This window comes from Pollicipes pollicipes, unplaced genomic scaffold (assembly GCF_011947565.3).
Source record: "Pollicipes pollicipes isolate AB1234 unplaced genomic scaffold, Ppol_2.1 Scaffold_4740;HRSCAF=5597_pilon_pilon_pilon, whole genome shotgun sequence".
Classification (NCBI taxonomy): domain Eukaryota; kingdom Metazoa; phylum Arthropoda; class Thecostraca; order Pollicipedomorpha; family Pollicipedidae; genus Pollicipes; species Pollicipes pollicipes.
In genome coordinates this window covers 4,426,885-4,451,324 of record NW_023596545.1, presented here as the reverse complement: position 1 = coordinate 4,451,324, position 24,440 = coordinate 4,426,885, and the positions used below count along the sequence as shown (strand labels likewise).

Genomic DNA, 24,440 nt, shown 5'->3' with positions numbered 1-24,440 from the left:
GCATGAATCAGCCGCCGCTGGTCTTCCGGGCGACATTAGGTGCGGTTATACCGGGCAAAACCAAGGACATTGCCAGCCGCCAGACGAGCAAACCAGCAAGGATCTTCCTGATGTAGACAGATTCACAACAAACGTTTGGTTACCCACCAGGACGTCCAGAGGGCCCATTCGTCAAGGAACCCATGCGATTTAGTATCACGTTACACAAATATCGGAGCTTACCATCCTCATCCATTTCGATGGGTCGAGTGGGGTCGACTGTTGTGAACGAACCTTACCGCCTTAGACTCGCAAACTTTAATGCCCAGGTAGGAGCGTTTCAGATTTGACGCGAGAGTAAGCCGTACGCATGACACTGGTGAGTTAACGGCAGGAGACAGTACCTGCACAGTACGACAGACCAATCCCGCCCCGAGTTAACGGCAGGTGACAATACCTACGCAGTACGACAGACCATTCCCGTCCCGAATTTAAGCGAGTCCCAATGACCGTTTCAGGACCACTATTGGCCGTGCCTTCGCCTACCAACGCCGCATGGACCAGCCTGCCGTGCTTCATTTGCGTAGGACAAGCAAGCCTCTGGTGACCTTCAAAGCGTCATCAGGGTCATCACGCGTCATCAGGGTCACATATGCCGCTGCCGCAGGAGGGGTTCGGTCGCCGCGTGACACCAGCAGCCAGCGGGGAAGCACAGCGCGACGGCGGCATCAGCGCCGCCAGCAGCGGTGACGTCAGGCGGCAGAGCCGGCCCGGCAGTGCAGGTGGGAGGGGGCACGCTCGTCAGTCCGCCGTGAGGTAGACACGTCCGATCGTGTTCCATGGACGCGGTTATGTGATTCACCTGTGGTGGTCCGTCAATGATTGACCATAGGGGTTCGGCTGGCAGGGGCGGCCGTATTGTGAGAATGTGTCTCGTAAGACATCAACTGAAATTTTTGTTGAGCTGGAGTTAATAAAATGGGTGAGAAAAGCCACGGTTTTCGCGACAAGCCGTGCTTAGTATGGCCCATGCTTTCGAAACTACCTCCGCAAAACGTCACCGGGAATTTCTTGAAAAAACAGCTTTACAGACGATGGCTCTCGCGGCGCCACCACGAGCCCACTAACCTGTTGCCCCAGTCCACCTTGGCCGTGACCTTGACCCGCAGCTCACGCGTCTGGTCCTGGGTTAGCGTGCCCGTGATCAGCTGGCGCCGCCAGTCGAGCAGCTCGTGCATCACCTTCCAGAGCGCGGACACCTCCAGCGTTTCCCGGCCCTGAAACAACGACATACATTCCGTCTGCTGACGTCCACTTGGCGGCGCCGGCCTCTGACGTCACCGGCTCTTGCGGAGATCCTCCGCAGTCTCACGGCGGCGAACGCCAAGGAAGCAATACAGCCGGTGTGGGTGTTGATCCCTTGACTTCTTGATGACAATGGAGGGTCTCGACCAATCTAATGGGGTGTATCCGAGGGACAAACAAGCCTCACCATGCACCGGGTGGGCCACGACGCACGCTGGCTGTGAAGGCATGCCGGGTGTGTGGTTTGTGTGTAGCGTACAAATGCCCCCACTGCGTGAGAAAACACGTGGTTTTCTGCAGGTGCAAAGCTCAGAGACGTGCTCGTGTCAGGTGATTGCGCTGGTAATCGCTGTGGCGGAAACCGACAACGTCAAGCCACAGCCCGAGCGATTAAGGACAGTGTTCCACACGGGCGTCACGAACAGGCTGTCGGCAGCCGCAATGGTATGTTATTCTACGTCATACAAGGTTGCTTACATAATGAGCCAATTGCGGCCCAAAAACAGTGTCAATTCCCATTCTGTCTTGTTCTATTTCCGGGTTGTGTACGGAGTGTTTGTGAACTTCCGCATTACCCACGCATGAACGGCTCCGGAACGGTGTCGAACATTTGATACTTGCTCTCTCGTCCACAATGTCCGAAACGTAAGCTCGCGGAGGCAAAAGCGACACAGTGCTTACCTTTTGCCCGCCAGAAATCCCAGCCCGTTTAGGCAGCGATTGCCAAAAGGGGAGAACGGTGTCCACCAGTTGCCTGGCGCCCAACTGGTCGCACTGGATGATCACACCCTCTCCCCATGCTGAGTCCAAGACATCCGGAGACGAGGCAGATTGAGGCAGACGACAGGCAAACGACGATGACTCAGCAATCCCCCATCTAGCACGATTCACATGCAATGGCGGGGTCTAGTGCTTCTGCATTATGCGCAATAAATATATTTGGTACTACGTCCTCCGTAACAAACCTTTTGTTCACAGGTTGGGCCACAGCCGCGCCATAGCTCCCTACCGACCATACCGGTCTGGCACATCTATCAGGGTCGGCAGGCCGGAGGCGGCAGCCGTACCGCGGTACAGCGGTGCCGTAGTACAGTGGTACATGGTATGTCCGCGAGTGTACTCACAATGTAGAGCTGCTTCCAGCGGTCGCTCCATTCCCGCAGAACCTGGGTGACCTCCGTCACCACGGCCTCCTCCACGGGCACAATGCGCTCCTGGGGCCTGCAACGCGAGACGGAGACAGGGGTCAGCCGACCAGAAAGAGGGTTGGCAGCAGCTCGCGGGCAGCGGCTGATTCGTCACGCGCCTGGCTTAAAGGTGCTCCGATTTGCCGATGTCAAAAGTAAGTAGTCCTATGAACAGCAATGCTGGTCGGTTCGAGTCGAGACACGAAATGCGGTGAAAGGATCTCAAGGACCAGCAGCGGGGAGATTTTCAAAGTTCGATAAAATGTATCAATCTGGTGTACTGTACATGTCCCGATATCGTGACAGACATGAATGGTTAAGGGAAGCTACAGCAGAGAGGGTTTCCCAGCACTTTCGTCATCACAGCGCTTTGTCATCAATGACCACTGCATGTGATCATTGTCAACAGACTGAGCGCATGGTCAATGCACCCTCCATGTTCGTTCAGACCAGCTCTGCCGGGCGTGGAAGGTGAATCAATGCTCACACACTCGCCACGCTGTGGAGCGAACATGCCTGCACCGGGCTGTAATGACGTAGAGGCTCCACCGTGCTCCAACTAGTTAGTTGCATGGCAACGTCTCAGCTCCTTCAAGACAATGATAATCCTATTGTGAACGCACCGGGATGTTACTAACAATCCTCGCTCGCGCACTGCGGCCATAAGAAACCTCCGCGATGAAAACGTCCCTCGCTGTTTAGCGTTGAGCGCTGCACACAGACGTATAGAAACCTACAACGCTATTTAGAAGAAGATTCCAGATCCAAAAGGATTCCTTCCTGCATTTTCAAAGGATTCATCAAACTGATAAAACTGATGGTTCCAAAAGGATTTTTCGACAAAATTTTGGAACACCAAGATTTTGAATATCTTTCAGGAAAATTTGGAGACTAATCCTGGGTCTCAGAAAGAATTTTCTCAAAATATATAAAAGCATCCTGGATCATGAACGATCTAAAACCACACACAGTGGCCCAATCTGATCATCCATTTGTAAGGCCTGCAATATAGCAACAGGTTTTTGGCTTCGCGTAAAGCTAAGTTCATTGGGCTTTTGTGCGGCAGCAGATAAATAGCCCACGTAGTTTTTAAGTAAAATAGCTCACGTGTTTTACGTAGTTTGACATTGCCCCTGGTAGCGAATGGGGAAGCAGACAGTCTAAAATGGCGTCCCCTGCCCCCCCCCCCCCCCATTTGGTTCTTTTTGGGACGTTCCTATCCCCCCCCCCCCCCAGCGTGACCTGAGGCAGCCGGCTAGTCAACAGTGGACATCTCCTGACCGGTTCAGCAAGCCTGCGTCTGCCGACCCGTGTGGCCTAACTCGCGGCGACCGGCTCGGGCGGCGACGGCGGCGGCGGCGGCGGGCGGGCGGGCGGCACACGTCTCGCCGGAAAGTGAAAGCCGTCAGACGAGACGGGTTCGGGTCAGAGGAGAGCCCGGCCGCCGGCCTGCAGACCGGTGCGGGGACCGGCACCGGGAGACGGGGGCCGCCAGCCGCAGGGCATACCACCCACCGAACGAGAGCGAGGGAGCCAACTGACACCACAGAAAGGTTGCTGTGGGGCAGGCTGTAATGAGCGAGCCGCGGTGCAGCAAAACCCCGTATCTGTGGAGCAGGTTGTAATGAGCGAGCCGCGGGGCAGCCAATGCCCCGCATCTGTGGAGAGGGCTGTAATGAGAGAGCCGCGGGGCAGCAAAAGCCCCGCATCTGTGGAGCAGGTTGTTATGAGCAAGCCGCGGGGCAGCAAAAGCCCCCATCTGTGGACCAGGTTGTAATGAGAGAGCCGCGGGGCAGCAAAAGCCCCGCATCTGTGGAGCAGGTTGTTATGAGCGAGCCGCGGGGCAGCAAAAGCCCCGCATCTGTGGAGCAGGCTGTAATGAGCGAGCCGCGGGGCAGCAAAAGCCCCGTATCTGTGGAGCAGGTTGTTATAAGCGAGCCGCGGGGCAGCAAAAGCCCCGCATCTGTGGAGCAGGTTGTTATGAGCGAGCCGCGGGGCAGCAAAAGCCCCCATCTGTGGACCAGGTTGTAATGAGAGAGCCGCGGGGCAGCAAAAGCCCCGCATCTGTGGAGCAGGTTGTTATGAGCGAGTCGCGGGGCAGCAAAAGCCCCGCATCTGTGGAGCAGGTTGTTATAAGCGAGTCGCGGGGCAGCAAAAGCCCCGCATCTGGGGAGCAGGTTGTTATAAGCGGGTCGCGGGGCAGCAAAAGCCCCGCATCTGTGGAGCAGGCTGTTATAAGCGAGCCGCGGGGCAGCAAAAGCCCCGCATCTGCATGCATGCACGAGCGGACTTACATTGCTTTGCTGCCCTTCTGCCTTCTTCGCGATGCTTGCGGTGAAGTCTCATCCAACCATTTTCCCTATCTGATGCATGCCTTAGAAATCCAGCCACCCTCCCCTCCGCCTACGTACCGCGCGCCTGGTAGCAATCCTTGCTGTCATAAAGCACTCTGAGCTGTCAGACCACGCCATTCATCGGGCACGCTTGGCGGCGAGAGCAATCTCGGTGGCAGCAGATCCGGCTGGCGTAAACGTCATCTGCCGTCACCATCACCCTGCCGCCGTCCCCCTCCCCCTCCCCCCTCCCCCCGCCCTGCCTCCTCGACCGCAGCATCCGGTGACTTCGGCACGTGTCGGCCCCGTCGGGGGGGAGGGATGACTCGCTGATCAAAGCTCAGCCGACGAGAGGCGAAGGGTGTCACCTGACGAACGGGGTGCAAGCTGGGTGCAGCCGACGAGAGGTGAGGGGTGTCACCTGATGAATGGGGTGCAAAGCTGTGCGAAAACCGTATGAGCGAGCTGATGGATCATCTCGTCGCCACTACGCATGAAACGAGACTTATGGCCTCGGGGTGCGGCGTCCCTCTTTTATTGTGGGCAAACTGTAGCTTCACTTAAACTTCTTTAAGTTAAGCACAAGCAAAGGGTGTTTATACACAACACTGTCCGAGAAAAACGGCGAAGATGTTATTCCAACGTGACGTTGGACGAAAAACCACGCTTCCGCTTCAAGGCAGGATGCAATAACTCACGACAGCAGAAAGAGGTTGGCGACAACGTAATACCAACACATAGCTGCAATCCGCGGCTCACGCTGCCACACGTAGACTTGAGATAGCTTAGATGGGACATGAAAAAGGACGTGACGATGTGACTGATCACGTGAATGATAAATGACACGAAAGAATATGGTTGGCTGGAAAAATATGTCAGTATAGTCCGTACCCTTTCTCGTTATTTTTATAAACCATGGCGTGCTGTAATCGACGCAGAGTAGCATTCTGCATGCAGCAGAAGGTACAGAATACTGTAGTTATTGAGCCAGTAAGACTTCTTTTGCCGCGTGGGATTAGCCATGTACTAACAGATGGTGACTGTGACAAAAGTGATAGAGGACAAATGCAATACTTTGGATAAATATTGGTCACAATCAAGTGGACTAAGCTCCCATGTAGTTTTTATGGCCAGATGTGTTTCGGCTTAGGCCACATTGGGTTGTGTTTAAGACCAGTTTTGGAAAAGGCGGCATTGCTTGCCGACCTGTTCATACTGCACCCATGAGCCAGATGGTGTCGAGATCGCCTGATGTTTGGTAGGTGGCCCCGTTTGCTTGCAACGAACAGCTGGTTTCCCATACATGCATCATCTCGTTGTCAAGATCTGCTATCGACCCTTCAAAACACCCTAAAACGGACGGATGCGTGGTTCACCCACAACTTCGCGTGATTGCCCGCCCCTCACCGGCCATTAAGGTTGTCCGTTATCGCCGAAGGCTTCCTAGTCTCCAGTCATTGCGACGTCTGGCCGACGAGATCTGGACCATTTACCGATCTGCGGTCTTCAGCTTTCGGCAGTATGAAACTTTTACCTCACTCGTGTTGATCAAATCGGTGTGGGAGGAAATGCGTGCTGTCGATTTTGCAACATTGCAGAAGTACGCCCACAGACCTGCACTTCAGGCAGTACAATACCACAGACCTGCACTTCAGGTAATATTATATTACAGCACAACTTGCTGCCTCTGCTCCCTGTCGCTGAAAGCCCCATGGCGGTATGGCTATACGGTTGTGGATTCATGGTTCCAGTGGTTGTAAATATATAAGCCAACAATATGTCGACTGGCCGGGCCGGGCTGGCCGGTGAAGTTGCGAGATTTCCCGTTACTTGACGCCTACGCTCGCTCTGCCGCTGCCCGACTCGTCACTAGAGGCTAACCTTGGGCACTGCCAGCAGCAGGGCAACATTCTTTGCTCCTGCTGCCGACGAATGGTTACGTCAGGAAGTGATTGTTAAATGCATACACGAACGGGCTTTGCAGTGCTGACGGTCTGAAAACCAATTTCGGCTGACCGGAGGCTAAACATTCTGCATCTGGGCTGAGCTTATACGCCACGAGCTTCAACGTGATTTGACTTGCAACAAACCCCATAATGCCAAAGCAAAATAACCAACGTTTAGAATTTACTCCATTTTATTCACATAAACGCTTTTACGGTGTCATAGATTCAAGCTTGAGATAGTCTCGCCTCATCTAATATCTTGGGTGTATTAGGTTTGACTCTCCTTGGCGCCTGTACCACTGGGACCTTTCGCGCTAGCTGGAGCTGGACCAACCGTCATGTGTCAGTGAATGACCACTTTGCACGTGGTAGGCGGCGTCTACTTTCTTCCGTGTGCCTATTCTTCAGCGTGGGCATGAGAGGGCATCGGTTAAGTGGAGGACGGGGTGCAGCGGGACAAAGGTGGTCTTTGACACGACACCCACGGACGAAGCTGGTAGGTGCAGGGGGAATGACACAGACCGCTCCAAACCGAAGCAAAAATAGCTGACGGAACGTCACGTTGGCAAACGCAAAGCGCCAAATAATGACAAAAAACACGAGGATTGTGTTATAAGTCGCGGTTGTGGGTAAAGCAAACGCGCCACAAAATGGGCCCGTCAGCCCAGATCTCGGCCGGGTTGTCTGTTTGGTATTCGAGCCCTTGGCGGACACCACTGTCACAGTTGGCAGGGGATCGGAACCTGACCGGCCGTCATAACGACAGCAGCCATCGGCCTGACATAAGCGCGTGATAGCTATATATTTAGTTCCAGGCTCATCTTTGTCTTGGTCTTCTATGCATTGCGGTCGAAAATATATCATTGCAACTTTTACAATATGCCGTCATAAAAATGTCAAAAATGAATTTTTCTCAGAAAAAAGCCAAAATTAACTGAAAATCCTATGGGAGACTCAAGTGATCGTGTTGAGGAAGTGTCAATAGTTGAGAGAAAAAAGAAAAAAGGAAATTAATATGCTACGATGCCACTGACTGGGCAACCTTGTCAGTAAATTCATGTCAATGATTGCAGTAATGAATGGGGTTAAGAAGACCAGCAATCATAAGCCAACCCTAATGCCCGCTGTGCGAAACACATATGATGAATCGGTCAGGTAAGGTAAGACAGCCTTGGTGTACGAGAGAAATACTCAAACCATGAATAATTGGGCGGAGCCATAATTAGCTCCGGCCTGTCCAATCAGCATGGCCGATCGCTCGGCGCGCGGCGCCTAATGACGAAGTTATCCGCCGTTTGTACGCATGGTACTCCGTACGAACTAGTACGACGTCCTCGGTGAACGGAATCACGGCCGAGCCGTCAGCCCCGCGTCATGTCTCAGTCAGCCGGAACAGGCTCAGAGCCGGCGCCCAACAGCAATCCACCGTCAGCGCTCCCGCAGTGCTCCGGCGGCGCAGCGCACACGCTGTTTGCATACAGTGTACGTCAGCACGCGGGCGCCTGGCAAACGGGTCTGGAGCGCCCCGCTGAGTCACGGACGCTTCCGTCCGGCCGTCGCGGGACGACCTGTTTCTGACGCACTGTGATAATGCGCCGCTGCGGGAGCGCCGGAGGCCGACCGGGTCGTGGTCGACTCATTTTTCGACGAAACGTGACATGCGCCGTCTTCCCTCGTGTGGCATGACGCTCCTGTGAGTTCTGACTCGCTTGGTATGCTATTTAAGTGGTAAAAAAGGACGCGATTGTGAATGTATGCAGCATACACTAAACACATAACTGACGTGGTGACCACGGGGCGTTGAAGCACTGGGTGCCTGCACCCCCATCCCCTTTCCTGAGTTACGATGCACAAGCTTGGTAGCATTTCGTGGATACTTGAAGAGCATTTTGGCGCGTGAGAAACCGGACAAAACAGTCCCCATCCTGTGTGAGTGCCAGTTGACACCAAAAAGCCTTTTGACATATCACACAACCATCAAAGCGCTGTTGCTTCTCTTTCTGCAACCAGGAAGGCAAACATTGTGAGCACAGTAACAAAAAACCCGTTCAACAACGCAGCCATGAGCCAGGCCGGAGACAATGATCAAACAAAAGTGCGATAGCTCCTGCGATGCCTGTTCACCGTCCATTCGCTCGGTCCGTGCATAGGTCCGGGTAACCAGATGCCTGTTCACCGTCCATTCGCTCTGCCCGTGCATAGGTCCGGGAAACCAGATGCTTGTTCACTGTCCATTCGCTCGGTAAGTGCATAGGTCCGGGTAACCAGATGTGTCTGGCGGCTGTGACGCCAACTCACACTGGCAGTTCACCAGGGACAGGCCTGGGGCGCAGCGGGTGTGGTTCTCAAACGTCAGGCACTAGCCACGGGACGACAGCCGATGCTTAGCAGCAGCTCCGGATAGCATCGAGTGCCCTTGGCTGCACCTGTGTCGGAAACTAATTGACTGGATGTCGCTCCGTTCAGCCGCACAAACGGATGTACATGTGCGTGCATGCACCAACGCACGCATGCGCGCAAGCACGCACACAAACGCACTCACGTACAAATCCTCGACCAAAAATATGTGACCACGACCAGTTGGACCTGCTTGACCAAGGTTATTAGATCAATACAATACAGATATAATTGGTTCAAGGTTATCTGCACGATCTTGTAAACGCTAATTGGGCATCTATTGTTGCGTGTTTACAACCGATGAATGAGCTCAGTAGAAACGGGTTCTGGCAAGGCTGCGTCAGTGAGCTGAAATGACTTGATAAATGATGACTGTTGAGAAGACAGCTGCAGGCCATGTGGCTCGCAGCGAGTTAGGAAATCACCTTGTCGTTTAGGATGATGCCTGGCATCAACTCTCACCACAGACCACAGACCTTCAGTCACAGCGCAACGAGATGGCCTCAGCTATACTTTGTCGGATCAGCCGATGTATTTGGAAAGCGCTGAGGGAGATGGGATATTTGGAAAACGGCTTTTTTCCGTCATGTGCTAAGCTGTGGTATTTACAGTTCCTCATCTGGGATGACGTGTTACATTAACTCTTACTATCGACCCTCGTTCATCACATCACTACAGAAAATGTTGATAGTGACACTTAGTCGAATCAATGAATAAAGTCAAACCGATGTGAAAAGATAAAGGTATTTTAAAAGAGCCATGTCTTTGTAATGTGACTAAGCCAGGTGCTCAGTTCGAAAGGACACCGCCGCAGTTCGCATGTTTTGTGCGAGGAATAGTGAGTCAACCTCAGAGCTTTAAGCCGGTCATCTCTACCCAGCGAGCGGCCTCGGGATGACACCGCTGGCAGTACTTGCTCACCACTCAGCCGACCCGCCGTCGGTATCAACGGCCGACCGGCCGCTGCCAGCCTCAGGGTCCTGGAATTGCCGACTTTGGGTGTAAAGTAATGCCCTAAAAGGAGGAATTCTTCACTCCTCTTCCGTATATTTAATGTGAGTTTTTCACTCCCACCTGATATGGTTTAAGCACACATATCAAACCCACGTTTCTTTTAGAAGATAGATTTTAATGTGTCATCCAAAACCGAGCTCACTTGAAACCATCAGGCATACACAAGGCTACACAGAACCTGGACACCCATAGCTATATCCTGCCTTACCTACATCTAAAGCACACTTATGTATGCATAGAGCATGACACCAGGTACTTTCGAGCCCAAGAGCCTCAGCGACTCCAGCCGCTTGCGTATATCAAGTTTGGTTTGTTTACGAAATGCATCACAATCTTCAGCTGTGTGCCAAATGAGAGGTTTGTTTTTCTCGGTCTCATGCGAGTGTGATACGATTTCATTTTTCCTTCCTAACCGATCGTCTTTAAAGACACACCTATGGCTTAAAATGTTGACATTTTCTCTGCAAAATCTTCCAACTGCAAACTTGCATATATTTATACGTAAATTAATTAATTCGCCAGCCGTCCAAACATGTTTGATATGCACCCAAGAGTGAACAATTGGTAGGGAATGAAGGAGACAATTTGAAGCGCAGAACTTATTTTTACGGCCATTTTGCCCCGTTAAACCTCAAGTTAGCCGTTTCTTTGGCTCATGGCTGGGCTCAATAATGATAAATCTAAGCCATTTCAGTTTCACCTGCTCATTACGTTATATTATCCTGCAGTACATAGCCTTGGGACAGACCTGGCGCAGCTAATGCGGAAGTGTTTGGTAGCGAAATGAGTCTTAAGCTCGTAGGCTGGAGGGCTTGGTTGCTATTTGTATTCTGTGGATGGGTTGGATAACCATCTGTCAACAAACCATGCGAGAGATATTAACTTTTCGTGTGGGGGAGCAGAAGGAAGCCTGCCCCTAAAAATCCTGTAAGTTTCTCCTGTGGACCAACTAGTGCCTAACCTTACCTGCTTTCACTACATGATACTATATTTTTAGCACAAGAATATTCCAAGCTGCCTGGCAATTACGATATGAGAAATAGGTTGGGTGAGTTGAGATGATCTCAGGCATATGGGCTACTCTAAGTTGGATTAAGTTGGTTAATTGCATGGCAAGTGACTGTAGGAATTTTGCAAGAATCCGTGACTCACAAATGTTGCTGTGATACAAATAACTTAGACAAGATGAGATAAGGTCAGGTTCTTTAGGTTAGGCTCTGTTAGGACATTTTCATGGAAATAAGCATTGGTATTTCACAAGAAACAGTGACATGATATTTATATTTCATCACCCTATCTTTACAGAAGCCAGAGGTATGGCTGTAGTGTTTGATTGGGTGATGCGTTGAAGGGCAGGATTCCAAGGCTTTTTTAATGCCTTATGCTTGTTGAACTTTTGGTTGTTGGTTTTGTTGCTGAATTCATTTGTTTTGTTTTTATTAAAAAGCCCTGTGGAAGGGAAAAGCAAAGTGCAACATCAAAACATTAGTGTTGCATAGTTTTGATGCTCATTACACTATTATGAAATTTTTATTCCTTAATTTAGTCTGTTTCACTGGCATGACCTAGGATGTTAAAAACATGTTTGCCGTGTCACTGGCCAGCCCACCTCAGCGGCCGGATTCTTAACCACCAACTCGACCCGCTATCGGCATCACCGACCGACTAGGCACCGCCAGCCGAGCCAAGCGATCGGATTCCTCTGCATGGACCGGGTGAGAGCGGACTCCATCCCGGCATTCATCACTCACCCGTCGCCATCGACCAGGCATGGCTTCAGGCGTATGTAGGAGGCTGGGAAGATGCCGCGCTGCGTCTTGTTGCGGACGGTGTGGCCCCTGAGCCAGCCGTCACACTCCTCCAGGATGTGGACCGTCTCGCCGACGGAGAGCGGCAGGCCATGACGGACGCCGCCGCCCCAGCCGTACACCGCTGGAACACAAGAGGTGACGGGTCACGGCGGTGTCAGGTCAGATGAACCCCAGCCGTACACCGCTGGAACACGAGAGGTGACGGGTCACGGCGGTGTCAGGTCAGATGAACCCCAGCCGTACACCGCTGGAACACGAGAGGTGACGGGTCACGGCGGTGTCAGGTCAGATGAACCCCAGCCGTACACCGCTGGAACACGAGAGGTGACGGGTCACGGCGGTGTCAGGTCAGTTGAACCCCAGCCGTACACCGCTGGAACACGAGCGGCGACGGGTCACGGCGGTGGCAGGTCAGATGAACCCCAGCCGTACACCGCTGGAACACGAGCGGCAACGAGTCACGGCGGCGTCAGGTCAGATGAACTCCAGCCGTACGCCGCTGGAACACGAGCGGCGACGGGTCACGGCGGTGGCAGGTCAGATGAACCCCAGCCGTACACCGCTGGAACACGAGCGGCGACGGGTCACGGCGGTGGCAGGTCAGATGAACCCCAGCCGTACACCGCTGGAACACGAGCGGCAACGAGTCACGGCGGCGTCAGGTCAGATGAACTCCAGCCGTACACCGCTGGAACACGAGCGGCAACGAGTCACGGCGGCGTCAGGTCAGATGAACCCCAGCCGTACACCGCTGGAACACGAGCGGCGACGGGTCACGGCGGTACCAGGTCACGTAAGTCCGTGACGGCCGTCGTCTTTCCAGCCGTCCATAGCACTGTGACACGCGTGACAAAGTCGCGTGGCAAAGAAATTCTCTCGTATAGACGCATTGTGGACTCATCTCCTGGGGCTTAGCGGAAACGTGTCCAATTATACGCACGAGCTCCAAGCAGGCATACACAACATCTCTACCTAACTATGACCACGACAGCAACAAACATACAAGTAAGTGTGATAAAAATTAAAAGACGTATAAGGAGCTGAGACAGTTTTTGACTGTCAAAGAAAGTCTCAAGTCGGATCGCGCTCTCGGCCTTACTAGGCTAAGTGTTATGCAGGCCTCATGTTCCATGTCACTGAGCATGCCGGCTCAAACAACACGGACACTAACAGCCATACTAACAATCATCCATGACTCATAAACGCAACGATGTTATTTTACGCCCACTCCTATTTCCCCTAAGGTCAATGGCCAGCACTACCATCCATCGCAGCCGACTTGCATCTGTCTCATGTTGCCATGCGCGGCTGACTGGAGGTCACACGAAACCCGACCTGTGACACATCACCGTCGAACGTTTTGAAAGAGGCGCCGACAGCCTCCGTGCGCCCCTCCAAACACACACATAAACAGACCCCCGCCCAGACGCACGCGTCTGTTATGAGCACGGCAGCAGGCAACAAGCGCGGAGCTGGTCAACTTCCGGTGGCGCAGAGCGCTAGTGGGATCGCACAAAGCCGCCTGGCAGCCGGCCAAGCCTGGCTGTACGGGACCAGATGTGTCTCCAACGTGGAAAAAGCCTGTCATCCAATATAATAGCGCGGCAGTTACTTCTTCAGCGACGTGGAAATGTCGTTGCAGGCGGGAGGAATGAATGACTAAGAACATTTTTAAGTAGACATTGTATGCATTATTGTTGGAGCAACCATGTACTTCCACGTCAAGTAGGGGTGTACTAGTTACGAGCGAAACTGTGGGTTTCAGAATTAAAGAACTGTATGCTACTGGTCTGCGAACACCTGGCGGACACTGGCCCACGACACTCAAAGCTCGTCCCGCAGCGCGCGAGCCGCGGCGGTCGGAGCGCTCCGTCCCAGCACCGTGCCGTGGACCACGTGCGGTGCGTGGGCCGCCGCCCGCCGCCGCCGCCCGCTGAAATAAACCGCCGCGTATACACAGGGGCGGCGCGTTTACAAGCCGTGACTGTCGGCTTTGGGGACTTCCGACGGAATGTGAAAGGAATGTTTGCTAGCAGATGGGGTGGAGGGCACACTCTTCACATAGCTTGGCGAAATGACAGGACAGCGTGTAGATGGCGCAGGCGCATTAGAAGGCGCCGGACGTCTTTTCTAGCCTATTGCACTGCTTGAGGTGAATCACAGGCACACTCTAGGGGCACTCTCCACTCGGATAATCCCACAATCCAGGGTAAACATGGTAACGAAGAAAGTAGAGACCACCTTCACAACTCATAGGCAGCTCGGCGCCGAAAAGTGAATAATTTAAGCATACAAAGCACGCGTGGACACGGCACCGAAATGTGCAGGGTCCACCTGCGCAGCTCAGGCGTTGGCACTGCTCCGGAGAGTGCAGCGTCGGTGATCTCTCCCGGTGTCCACCGTGGAGTCACGTACGGGGCGGGGCGCGCACCTGCAGTGCGACTCTTCCCTGTGTGCAGCACGCAGCAGCCTCCACTCCAGGCAGGTAGATTGGCGGTGAAAGTCCGCGTGGCGGCGTCAGCAGTGGAAGCGGCCCCACGCAGCGGCGGTCTCTGCGGAACTCCGCTTGACCGGCCTGATCCAGTGATCCCGCTCCACTGATCCAGGCCTGCCGATCCCACGCGAGGCCAAAGGCGCGCCGAACGCGGCTCGGTCTCAGCCGAGGCCGTGGCCACGCCCGACCGACGAGGGACAGTGGCGCCGGAATTTGGGACTTCCGCAGCGCACACCGGACTCGGAAACGGGATCCGGAGATAGCATCTCGTCTGGACAATCGGCGTGCCGCGATCGATCCCACCGGCCGATTGTTTGACTTCAAGGGAGCGCTTCGCTGAAGTGCGTGGGAGCGACGTCTGTCGCGTAAGCCTACGGATTCTGGAGGGGCGTATGGTCGCCATTTTTCCGGGACATGTAACATGAGCTCTGTAGTCAAGACTGGGAACATTTAGTTAAAGCGGTTTGAGCCCCCCCCCCCCCCCTCTTTCTTTTCGCACGTACGACTAGACGCATCACAGCTGTTCCTGGCATTCGCGTTGTTCCAACGATATTCATTAACAGCACCTTTTGTACTCTGAAGGCATCTGCGCACGTCAGTCTGAGTTTCATAAATGTGGTCATATCTGCACGTTTTGGCCTCACGGAAGGTGAGCGCTAGTTTCTCTCAGATATAAGGTACTTCTCCGGGGTGGTATGCACGGTTCTGCTGCGCGGGCGCGGACGTCATCTGTCTGTCACACAAACCACTGAGTCGCCTGTGCCTGCCGTGCCTATGCCTGTGCCTGTGCCTACGCTGGTGCTGGTGCCCGTGCTGGTGCCTGTGCCTGTGTCGGTGCTGGTGTTGGTACTGGTGTTGGTGAGAGAGAGAGAGAGAGAGAGAGAGAGAGAGAGAGAGAGAGAGAGAGACGGTTTTTTTTAGAAAAGCATGGCTTTGAGTATCAACTCATATAGCATATGTGCACAATATGCATATGAAGTAGGATACTACTTAGTTGATAATATATATGTGTGAATGAAAGCGGTTATATGCGGAATACCTTATTTGCCTAGTCACACACCACAGCGAAACGTTTGGAGTGTGCTTGCGCTCCGGGTATTTCTGCCGGAGATCGCCACTCGCTGCTTCGGAAACAGATCTCTGTGCATGGGGACGCTTGCATCTGCTCTCCTGGCTTTAGGCACTTTTCTCTTATGTCAGTGAAGGTTTCCAAGCCCAAGCGTTGCAAGATATGCAAGTACTTTTCCGAACGGCCGAAGATAATTTTCAAGGCTTTCTGGTGCCGTTGCCTGTGTCTGTGCCTGTGTCTGTGCCTGTGCCTTTGTCTGTACCTGTGTCTGTGTCTGTGCTTGTGCCTGTGCCTGTGCCTGTGCCTGTGCTTGTGCTTGTGCTTGTGCTTGTGCTTGTGCTTGTGCTTGTGCCTGTGCCTGTGCATGTGCCTGTGCCTGTACCTGTGCCTGTGCCTGTGCCTGTGCCCGTGTCTGTGCCTGTGCCTGTGTATATGCCCGTGTCTGTGTCTGTGTCCGTGCCTGTGCCTGTGCCTGTGTCTGCACCTGCGCCTGTGCCTGTGCTTTTGCCTGCGTCTGTACCTGTGCCTGTGGCTATGACTGCCGCGTCCTCAAACTCGCCTCTATAGAGGCAAGATGTATTAGTTGTTTTTATATTCGACAGCTGTATACATCTACCGAGGGCGGTCAGCGTAAACCATGGCCAGCACGCCCGTGGCATGTCGTGTTTCTACACTCATCGAGTGTGGCCCTCTAATCAGATGAGGCGGCAAACACCGGAAGGTCGTGCGAGGAGTTAGGCAGTGTTTCCGTCGCGGTGACGCCAGAGTTCCCACGACGATCGGTGAGCCAGCGCGGATGACCGTCACACCGTTACTCGTCGGTCCGGGACGGCCACGGTCCCGATAAACAGGTCTGGGGTCGTGCAGCGCGTGTGGTCCGACCCCGAGCCAGCAGTCAACACCAGCTTGATGCCATGCGCGCGTTATCTGCCCGCGCTCGGCCAACACGCGGGTGCGTGCGTGCTCACAAAAACACGGCATTTGCGCGTGGCTACGCATGCACGCACGGCAGCGACCGTCTCCACAAGACCGCTCACGCAGTGTGTGCGTGTGTATGTGTGTATGTGTCAGGGTGGAATTTATCCCGGCGGGCGCCGCTCAGTCTGTGTATTTATTAATACGCGGCGGGTGCGCGCGTCGCCTGTTTGTTATTGGCCGCAGGGGTGCGGCACACATGTGGCCCGGGTCGCATGGTGGGCCGACACCCCGCTGACGGGGTCAGCACGCTCCACTTCCGCGGCGCCGACCGGGGTGACTCGCCCAGACGTCGCCGCCGACGCCGCGCCGTCACCAGCGACGCCGAGCTGTCCACAGTCACCGTACACCGGCGCCGCGTGAGGGACTTTGAGCATGCCGCGGTCGACGTCTTCGCATCGTCATTAACGTCACAACGTCTGCGGTGAGCGTGCACGACTGACGCCGGCGTACACAGTCCGTCGTCAGCAGCAGAAGGCTGTCATGAAGAGGGCGCCCTGGCTAGCGTCATCCGGGGAGGAGCGCCATTGGCCGTCACTCCTCCGCCGCCGGCTGCGGCTGATGGTGCGACCGTCGTCATCCCACGCCACATGCCGTGGCAGCGGCCAGTAAAGGGCGCTCCAGTCCACCGGCTGGAGTGGCGCCGCGGCGAGCAGCTCAGCTGCCGGTGTGGTCATCGCAGACTTCAGTTGCTCACCGGAGGATGGGTATATATGTATGTGGAGGGAAGTTGGCATCGAGTGAAAAGCTATTGGCATTGAAGTGAAATGGACAAGTTCTACAAGTTCCCTCTAGAGCGGTGAAAAATTCGGGCACTAAAAGTTGTTTAACCCCAACGCCTGCGGGATGCGGGGATATTGCAGCTTTTCCCATGTTTGTTTTCGGTTGACCTCATCGTAACGTTATCACGTTAAGTGTTGCTGTTTGTCTTGTATCGTCGCTGTGAGCGATTCCATATTTGATTGTTGCAAAACATGCAGTCATGATCGAAAAAGCACTATTTTCTCTCGTGTCTTGTGTTTGGGCCCATATCTTTCAGAATTGGTACAGAATTAGGAGGAAAAGTTCGAAAAAATGACAGAAGTGTAGATAATTAGATGGCACAACTGTCAACGCCTTTATCTCAAAGATGTATTTTTTGCGTTTGTTGGGCACAATCCTCAGAACTAATTCAAATTTTTTTTAAAGACTAAGCTAGTTTCACAAATAGGTAGATTTAGGTGGTGGGAGGTTGGGTGGATTAACTTTTTCTATGGACATGGCTTGGTAAAAATAGCATTTCAAAATGTCGGCTGATGTCACCGCTTCTTTCTGCACAATCAGCTGACGCAATGCTGTTCATCTCTAACTAGTCGACTCAGATTGTTTATTTATAGCATCTAACGGGTAACGATAGAAACCTTTGTGTTAGTAAACAATGCCGTTGCATTATTAGACCGCTCCGTAACTAGAATACGTAAGCTTCTCTGAAATGGATGACGAACAGAGTACTTTGTACAGTAGTATCAAGCGATGACATTGGTAAAGTACTAATTTTATTCGACAAAAACCGAAGACTCCCCACCTTTCGCTGTCCATACTTACCAAGATAACGTTTTTATGAGAGGTGTTGTAGCAGTGCCGTTGCAGTGCCTTCCAGCAGTGCCCTAACTTATTTGCAGCTGACATAAATGTAAAAGGCTCCATCCCGTCGCAGGAAACAAACCCGTATGATCCTTCCAAGACAGTCAAATAGACAGACTGGACCATGATACCGCGGGCACGTAACGTCACACCTCTACAGTTGTAGCAATGACATTCTTCCCTAGCAATCGCGCTGGTGCCATGTGTTTTTCTATTGACGTCGCAGTGCTTCAGCCACAATGCGGCACTGAGCACACTCAAGGCCGGTAGTAACAAGCACCAGGCCTACAAGATCCTGGTCGTGAGACAAGCGCTTTACCACTGGCTTATACAGCGATTGTTCATTTCGAGTATGGAATCTTATCGCAGTCAGCCAGTATGTGTAATGCGCATACGCGGTCTTACGTCAAAACGGAGCAGCGCGGCAAGGGAGTGCCCGTCAGGTCGTGAAGGTCACAGCCCGGATATTCACCAATGAGATAGTCTGGACTGATCATGGCAGCGCACTGAAGTAGCTGATTTGACGCAATAAAACCGCCTGCACACGCCATTAAATGAGGTTGAAACATGGGATGCGACTCGTCAAGTGCTACAGAGCCCTGGCATGTTTCAGCGAAGTAATCCCGCCGGTGACTTCGGTCGTTAAATGAAGGAATCGCCTGCAGAGATACCGCTGCGATTCCCTGGCATTTGATAGCCGAACAGAGAGAAGCTTCCGATGATCGCACTCAGCCCACAGCCGCATCCAACAGCGCGGGCTGACCTCGCGGGAAACAAACGACGCCCTGCTATCCGGTATGTGTGCGTGCGTGCGTGCGTGCGTGCGTGCGTGCGTGCGTGCGTGCGTGCGTGCGTGCGTGCGTGCATGCATGTGTGTGTGTGTGCATGTGTATGTGTGTGTGTGTGATTGAAGACAGCGAACCTGATGTGTGGCTAAGGGTCGGATAGAGCACGCTGGACCTTAGTCCAGCGTGGGCTTCCGCCGCAAGTCTTCTCATTTCTCACAGGATCTTGTCCCCCGGGTAAGGGCCGCATAGATGACGGCCGCATTTCCCTGAAAGACTAAAAAGCTGCTCAATAAATAGGCTCCAAATGCCCGTGTTATCCTGCAATGGCCGGATACGGGCTAATGCGCCCTGTTTCATACGTGTCAATAAGCCTAAAGTTTGAAGAATAGTCAGATGCCCTTCGTCTGACATATTATGTGAGCTGTGGACAGTGCTGATGCACCTGAGTGATACCTCGACTGCTACAACTGGACCTGGCTGTGCACAGGGCTCATGTACCTGGGCAGCCCATCAACTGCTGATATTAAGCCATCAGTTATCACACTGAGCCTGTGCGACAATGTATAACCCTGGGCACAGACCGTCCCGAAATTCAGCAGCGTAAGGCAACTTATTGTCTGAACCAGGAGGTAACCACACCGCAGACGGACCATGCATGGACAAATCGCTTTTCATTAATCCCACTTCAGCCGTATGGCCGCTAGGCTAAGTGCATTAGCTGCGCCAAGCGCATTAGCCGCGTGTTTGTTGCGCCCCAGCCGCGCGCAGCGGACTGGATCCGGGCGTGGATGCCGGACCGTAAGAGACCGCTTCCTGCCCGCACCGGCGCTCGCACCCCGCTTCCTGCCGGGCCTGGCTCCCCTCGCACGCGCCGCGCCACGCCGCCGTCGGTACAACATCGGTCTGCGACGCCAGTGTGCGCGGCGGCGGCACAACAGCCGCCCCCGGCGCCGCCGCCACACAATGCGGACAGTCGCGCGGACGCCTCGGTGTTCGGCGGACCGCTACTGCCTGGTGGGCAGGACTGGCGGGGGCGGTGCGCCGCTGCCGCGTCATTCTCGCCGCCGACGACAGGTGGAGAGGACAGGTGATAGAGGCTCGGTGACTCTCAGAAGGCGCGGCGCCGGCGTCAGCGGCGTGACGTGCAGCGGAGAGGTCATGCTGATGCTGGTGTTGGTGTGTGACCAATGTTCCATGAGCCCGGGAAGACGCACAGACACATCATCATGTATCCGCGCCAGAATGCTGACATTTCGGAATAAAGCAGACTAATCGGATAGCCTTAACTTAGCCAGGGACTTTAATGGTTCCCTTCTCGACGTGCATGCACACGATGGACGTTTTTTGGGAGAGGGTGTTGCATTCATTTTCCCACCGCCGTAAGTCTTCCCATTTCCCCGAAAGCGTCTTGACTGCATCGGAAGTACAGCTTACTTAGGACGGCAAGACCCAGCAGGGCATAGAATACTAAGCGATCATCGGGTGAGGGAAACAAGCATCGTGGTGGAGCGAAATACCTTTACGATGACTGAATCACCGAAACAGTTACCAGCGTCAAATCACGTTAAACAAGTGGGTTGGACGGCATAGTCTCTTCTCTCCAGTTTGCTGCCGCGAGACCGCGCCATTTCAGAGCTGCGAGCTTCTTGCGCCCGCGCGTACCTGCTAGTAAGTTGGCACGGGGTTTGCCGAACTAGTCGTGATAGAATTGCATGTGTTACAACCGAGGCACCGGTACTGAGACGAATGGGTACACCACGCGAACGCGAGAGGCGCGTGCGGGGAGATGGGAGCCCTATGCCCGCTGCATAAGGAGCGAGAGCGGGCCTGAGGCGTCCGAGTTAAACACAACCCTGGGATATTGGGCTTGAAAGTCGAACAGCTGGCAAAAAAAGATGCTTCAAAAACCAGCAAAATAAGTTGTGAAATCCAATGCATCGAAAACAAATAATAATTCGAGAAGTCAAATCAACCCTCTTTGGTGACTAGCTGAGGCATCATTAAACAAACGAGTGCGCTGGTCCGGTGGTAGCGCCCGCTGGTTCTCAGGTGGTGGGTTCTCAGGTTCTCAGGTGGTCTGTCCTTGCTTGGGCACTGCCACAAATACCGTTTGTGACGACGTGCTCCACATCCCTTTTGAATCATCAGAAGAACGTCACTAAGTTTTGGTCTTTAACTAACTCAGATCGGCTTACCCATTCATTCATTCTCACCATCGCGCTCTTTAAGTGTGGTTGTGTACGTGCATCTAATCAGAAGCCACGTACCTGCATACATTATCTTGAAACAGTGCCGAGAAAAACCGGAAAAACTGAGTATGCTATGTTTTACGCATGCCTCGAATGTGTTGCAGCCATTTACGGTTGCATTTCATGCCGTCGTCAGTTTTCAACATCCGGCTGGTTTTGAATCCAACTAGGTCCTCCAAAGGCGACTTCTTGTAACACAAATATGTCTCCTATCTCGTAAAGAGGAGTTTTTCACTTGAGCTTGAAAGCAATGAACGATTAATACGCGATAATTGATGTAGTAGTCGTTTTTATATGACGCAATCATGCAACAAACACTGATTACAGGAACATGTGCACGATGATGCACTAAAACAAACAAAACTGCATCCATAATTTTGATAATTCATCATTGAACCGGTTGATCTGGAGAAACTACACATTCATATATCCATTTGGCCCTGAACGACACATGGAGACGACTGAATTCTGCTTGCTGATATGAATGGCTTTGAATGAATGGCTTTGGATAACTGAATGGCTTTGAACTAAACAGGACCAGCCTATATGGATCATCAAACCGAATGCATTAATTGAATTGATATATTTATATTGATGGTTCTAGCACAGGAAGGTGAAATTATCGTGTGTAACAAATACACTAGGTGGGTTCTGGGGCGGGAACGTTTGGATCTGAGCATAAACACCACTGCCCAGCATACAAATGGACATTATACTACAACTAGACAATACTACAACCAGGAAATAACCTACAAATCATGGGATATGTAATTTTTAACCGTTTTTTGTCTGGATTCGCGGCTATCATTCGCATCACTTTTATGCTATTTCATCAATAAAATTACATCCCCAGCAACCAGACCCTCAACCCTCATGCCTCAGCAAGACCCCTTTTCTCATCCGCCACCGCAAGCACGGCAAAGACCTGCTAACGTACCGACTCCCAGCCTGCCGTCCTCCCTCTTCTTCCACATGGTGACCATCCACGCCACTACGAGAGCGCACACAACCGCATGTCAGTGCTGCAGCCGCGCGCGTCACACCGCGCTCCTCTCGTCAGCGCGACCGCACGCGCGTCACACAGCACCTCCGCGGCCGGAGTCCGGCGCTCGACTGGCGGGCGCTGCTGCGCCGGTGGCTGAGCCTCCGCCGCTGCCGCCGCCACCGCACGGCCCGGCCGGACCCAGGCCGCCGCCGGCCCTGGTGCTGGTGATGGTGATGGCGGGGCTGCTGATGCCAGCGCCGCCAGCAGTGCCACAGACGTGGGGTGAGTGGGAACCTATGTGAGGTTGCTATGGCTGTGGGTGTACATTGTCGTGTCTTGAGAGGGATTTTGTACTGATGGTAAAAACAATTTCGAGCTCAGATCCTTCAAAAGGGAACACTTGCGTTCGGAACACGTTGGTGTTTCCTTTGGACATGTGTCTTCCAAACTATCGAATTGCACCGAACAGCCGGAGACTCATCTTCTCCTGCCTGATGCAGTGATGGAGAGACAATAACTAGCAGTTAAGTTATGTTTAGCATGAGGGTTACGCTACACTGGGCGTTCCATATGTTGTCCACGCGGAGGTAACACTGTTGTGCTTAGTATATGTGTTTACACGTAGAACAAACAGTAGCTGTGAATAGGACAACTGAAGGCTTATGAAAAAAGCGTGTCGCAAGGCATGCTCCAGTAGACCGGGAAAAAGGCAGCCACCGCAAAGGTTTCTGGAAGGGCTTTATTACCGCTTCTCAAGCATGCACATCACGGACCATTCCTGTTTTTAATCTACATGTTGCACGAACGAGGGCGCGTCAGGAATATAATTCATTTCTCAGAATGGGATGTCCAGCTGATAACTTGGTGTCATGTGGATAGAAACACAGATACTGGGATAAAACCACTTTGCTTTTGTCAGACTTTGTCAGTCAGATTTTGACCGCGCTGCACAGCTCGAAGAAGCCTTAAAATAGAGTGCAGATTGTTTCATGAAGGCTGAACCTTAAACGCGTCTTGAACGGTGGGAGTCTAGCAGTGCAAAAAAAAAATTCCTGGAACTTTCATTGCGTGCTTTCACAACTGCGCCAATTTAGAATTACGGTCAGCGAGTGCAGCCAGCTGGATCAGCTTAAGAGCTCTTCTACCTATTTTTGGAAGCATGACGACTGTTTATCAGATGAGACGGAAGCAAGGTGATGGGCAATGAAAAACGATCACGGTTAGCAATATCAAAGCTTTTCAGAAATGCACCATTCCAGCGCAAATGCCATTTATCACCAAGCGCTGCAGTTGAGTGGCCACTACGAGTTCGAAATTCGAAAAAGTTTCTACAAATTCCAATGGTATCCTCTTCAGAATAGCCGTGAGGGAGCTGTTAAATGCTTCGGTTCGTGACCAAACTGTTTTCCACAGATCGAAAAGCACTGAGGCGAAATGTTGCGCTACAGGCACGAGCTAATACAAAAAGGACATCCCAGCAGAAGAAAGCAGGGAGAGTTGCAATCGTTTTTGCTTTGAGCTTTCTCCTGCTAGAACTAGTGAGGATGTGACTAAGATTCATATATTCTCAAGCAAGCATCTCAGATTGGTCTAGCTAGGTCAGAAGCCCTCAAACACACATTTACACTGATTGCTATGGTTCTCAAGGATACGCAAAAACATATGTGTGTCGCGCTGATCCCAAGACGCCTGCACATATGCGGCCGGAATTGCACTGACAGGTAGCGAGAGCTGCTGTGCGTCAACTGAGTGCCCCAAGACTGCCGTCCATGGCAAAACTTGGAATAAATAACCCCAATATTTCTGAGACATGATGTAACTCACCACAGACTACCCTCCCCTTATTTGGTAAAAAGTGCGTTCATGAATAATTTGTATGAGCAAAAGTTCGCCAGACCAAAATTTCGCATGGAAAATCTATACGAATTGACGTTGGCCAATGGTCATAAGCAAATGCATTTACGTAGAGGTCCGAACCGAATAAAGTTCGCTTGACAAAAGTACGGACACAAAATTCGTAACCATCGAGCATACACCGACAAGTTTGCATGTATGTTACTCTTATGTGAAGTGCTCCAGGACACATCGAATGCCCGGGTTCCAAATTGTGCGCCGTCTGCTGTCAGGTTTGGCACTTACATCTTATCTCCACAGGGTGATCTAACGTAATGAATTTGTGTAATTTATAAATCTATTCGGGTAGCGTAAAAGTGATAGCTTCCGGCTTTGCTTGGTCGGGGGCGAATAAGGTCCTGATCGAAGCGGGTGTGGTGGGTGCATCTTTC

At 52.7% G+C, this 24,440-nt stretch overlaps 1 protein-coding gene across 1 annotated transcript in view; it reads right to left on the bottom strand.

Moving 5' to 3' along the window:
• Positions 1-22,265, bottom strand: part of LOC119098798 (dedicator of cytokinesis protein 3) — a 59,694-nt gene extending 37,429 nt beyond the window's left edge. The window contains exons 1-4 of the mRNA XM_037221840.1: positions 22,108-22,265; positions 11,913-12,093; positions 2,409-2,505; positions 1,108-1,256 (exon numbers count right to left, since the gene is read on the bottom strand). Of these exons, the coding sequence (XP_037077735.1) occupies positions 1,108-1,256; positions 2,409-2,505; positions 11,913-12,093; positions 22,108-22,153 (473 nt within the window). The 5' untranslated portion in view covers positions 22,154-22,265. The remainder of the gene's footprint in view (positions 1-1,107; positions 1,257-2,408; positions 2,506-11,912; positions 12,094-22,107) is intronic.
• Between the last annotated feature and the right edge of the window lie 2,175 nt (positions 22,266-24,440).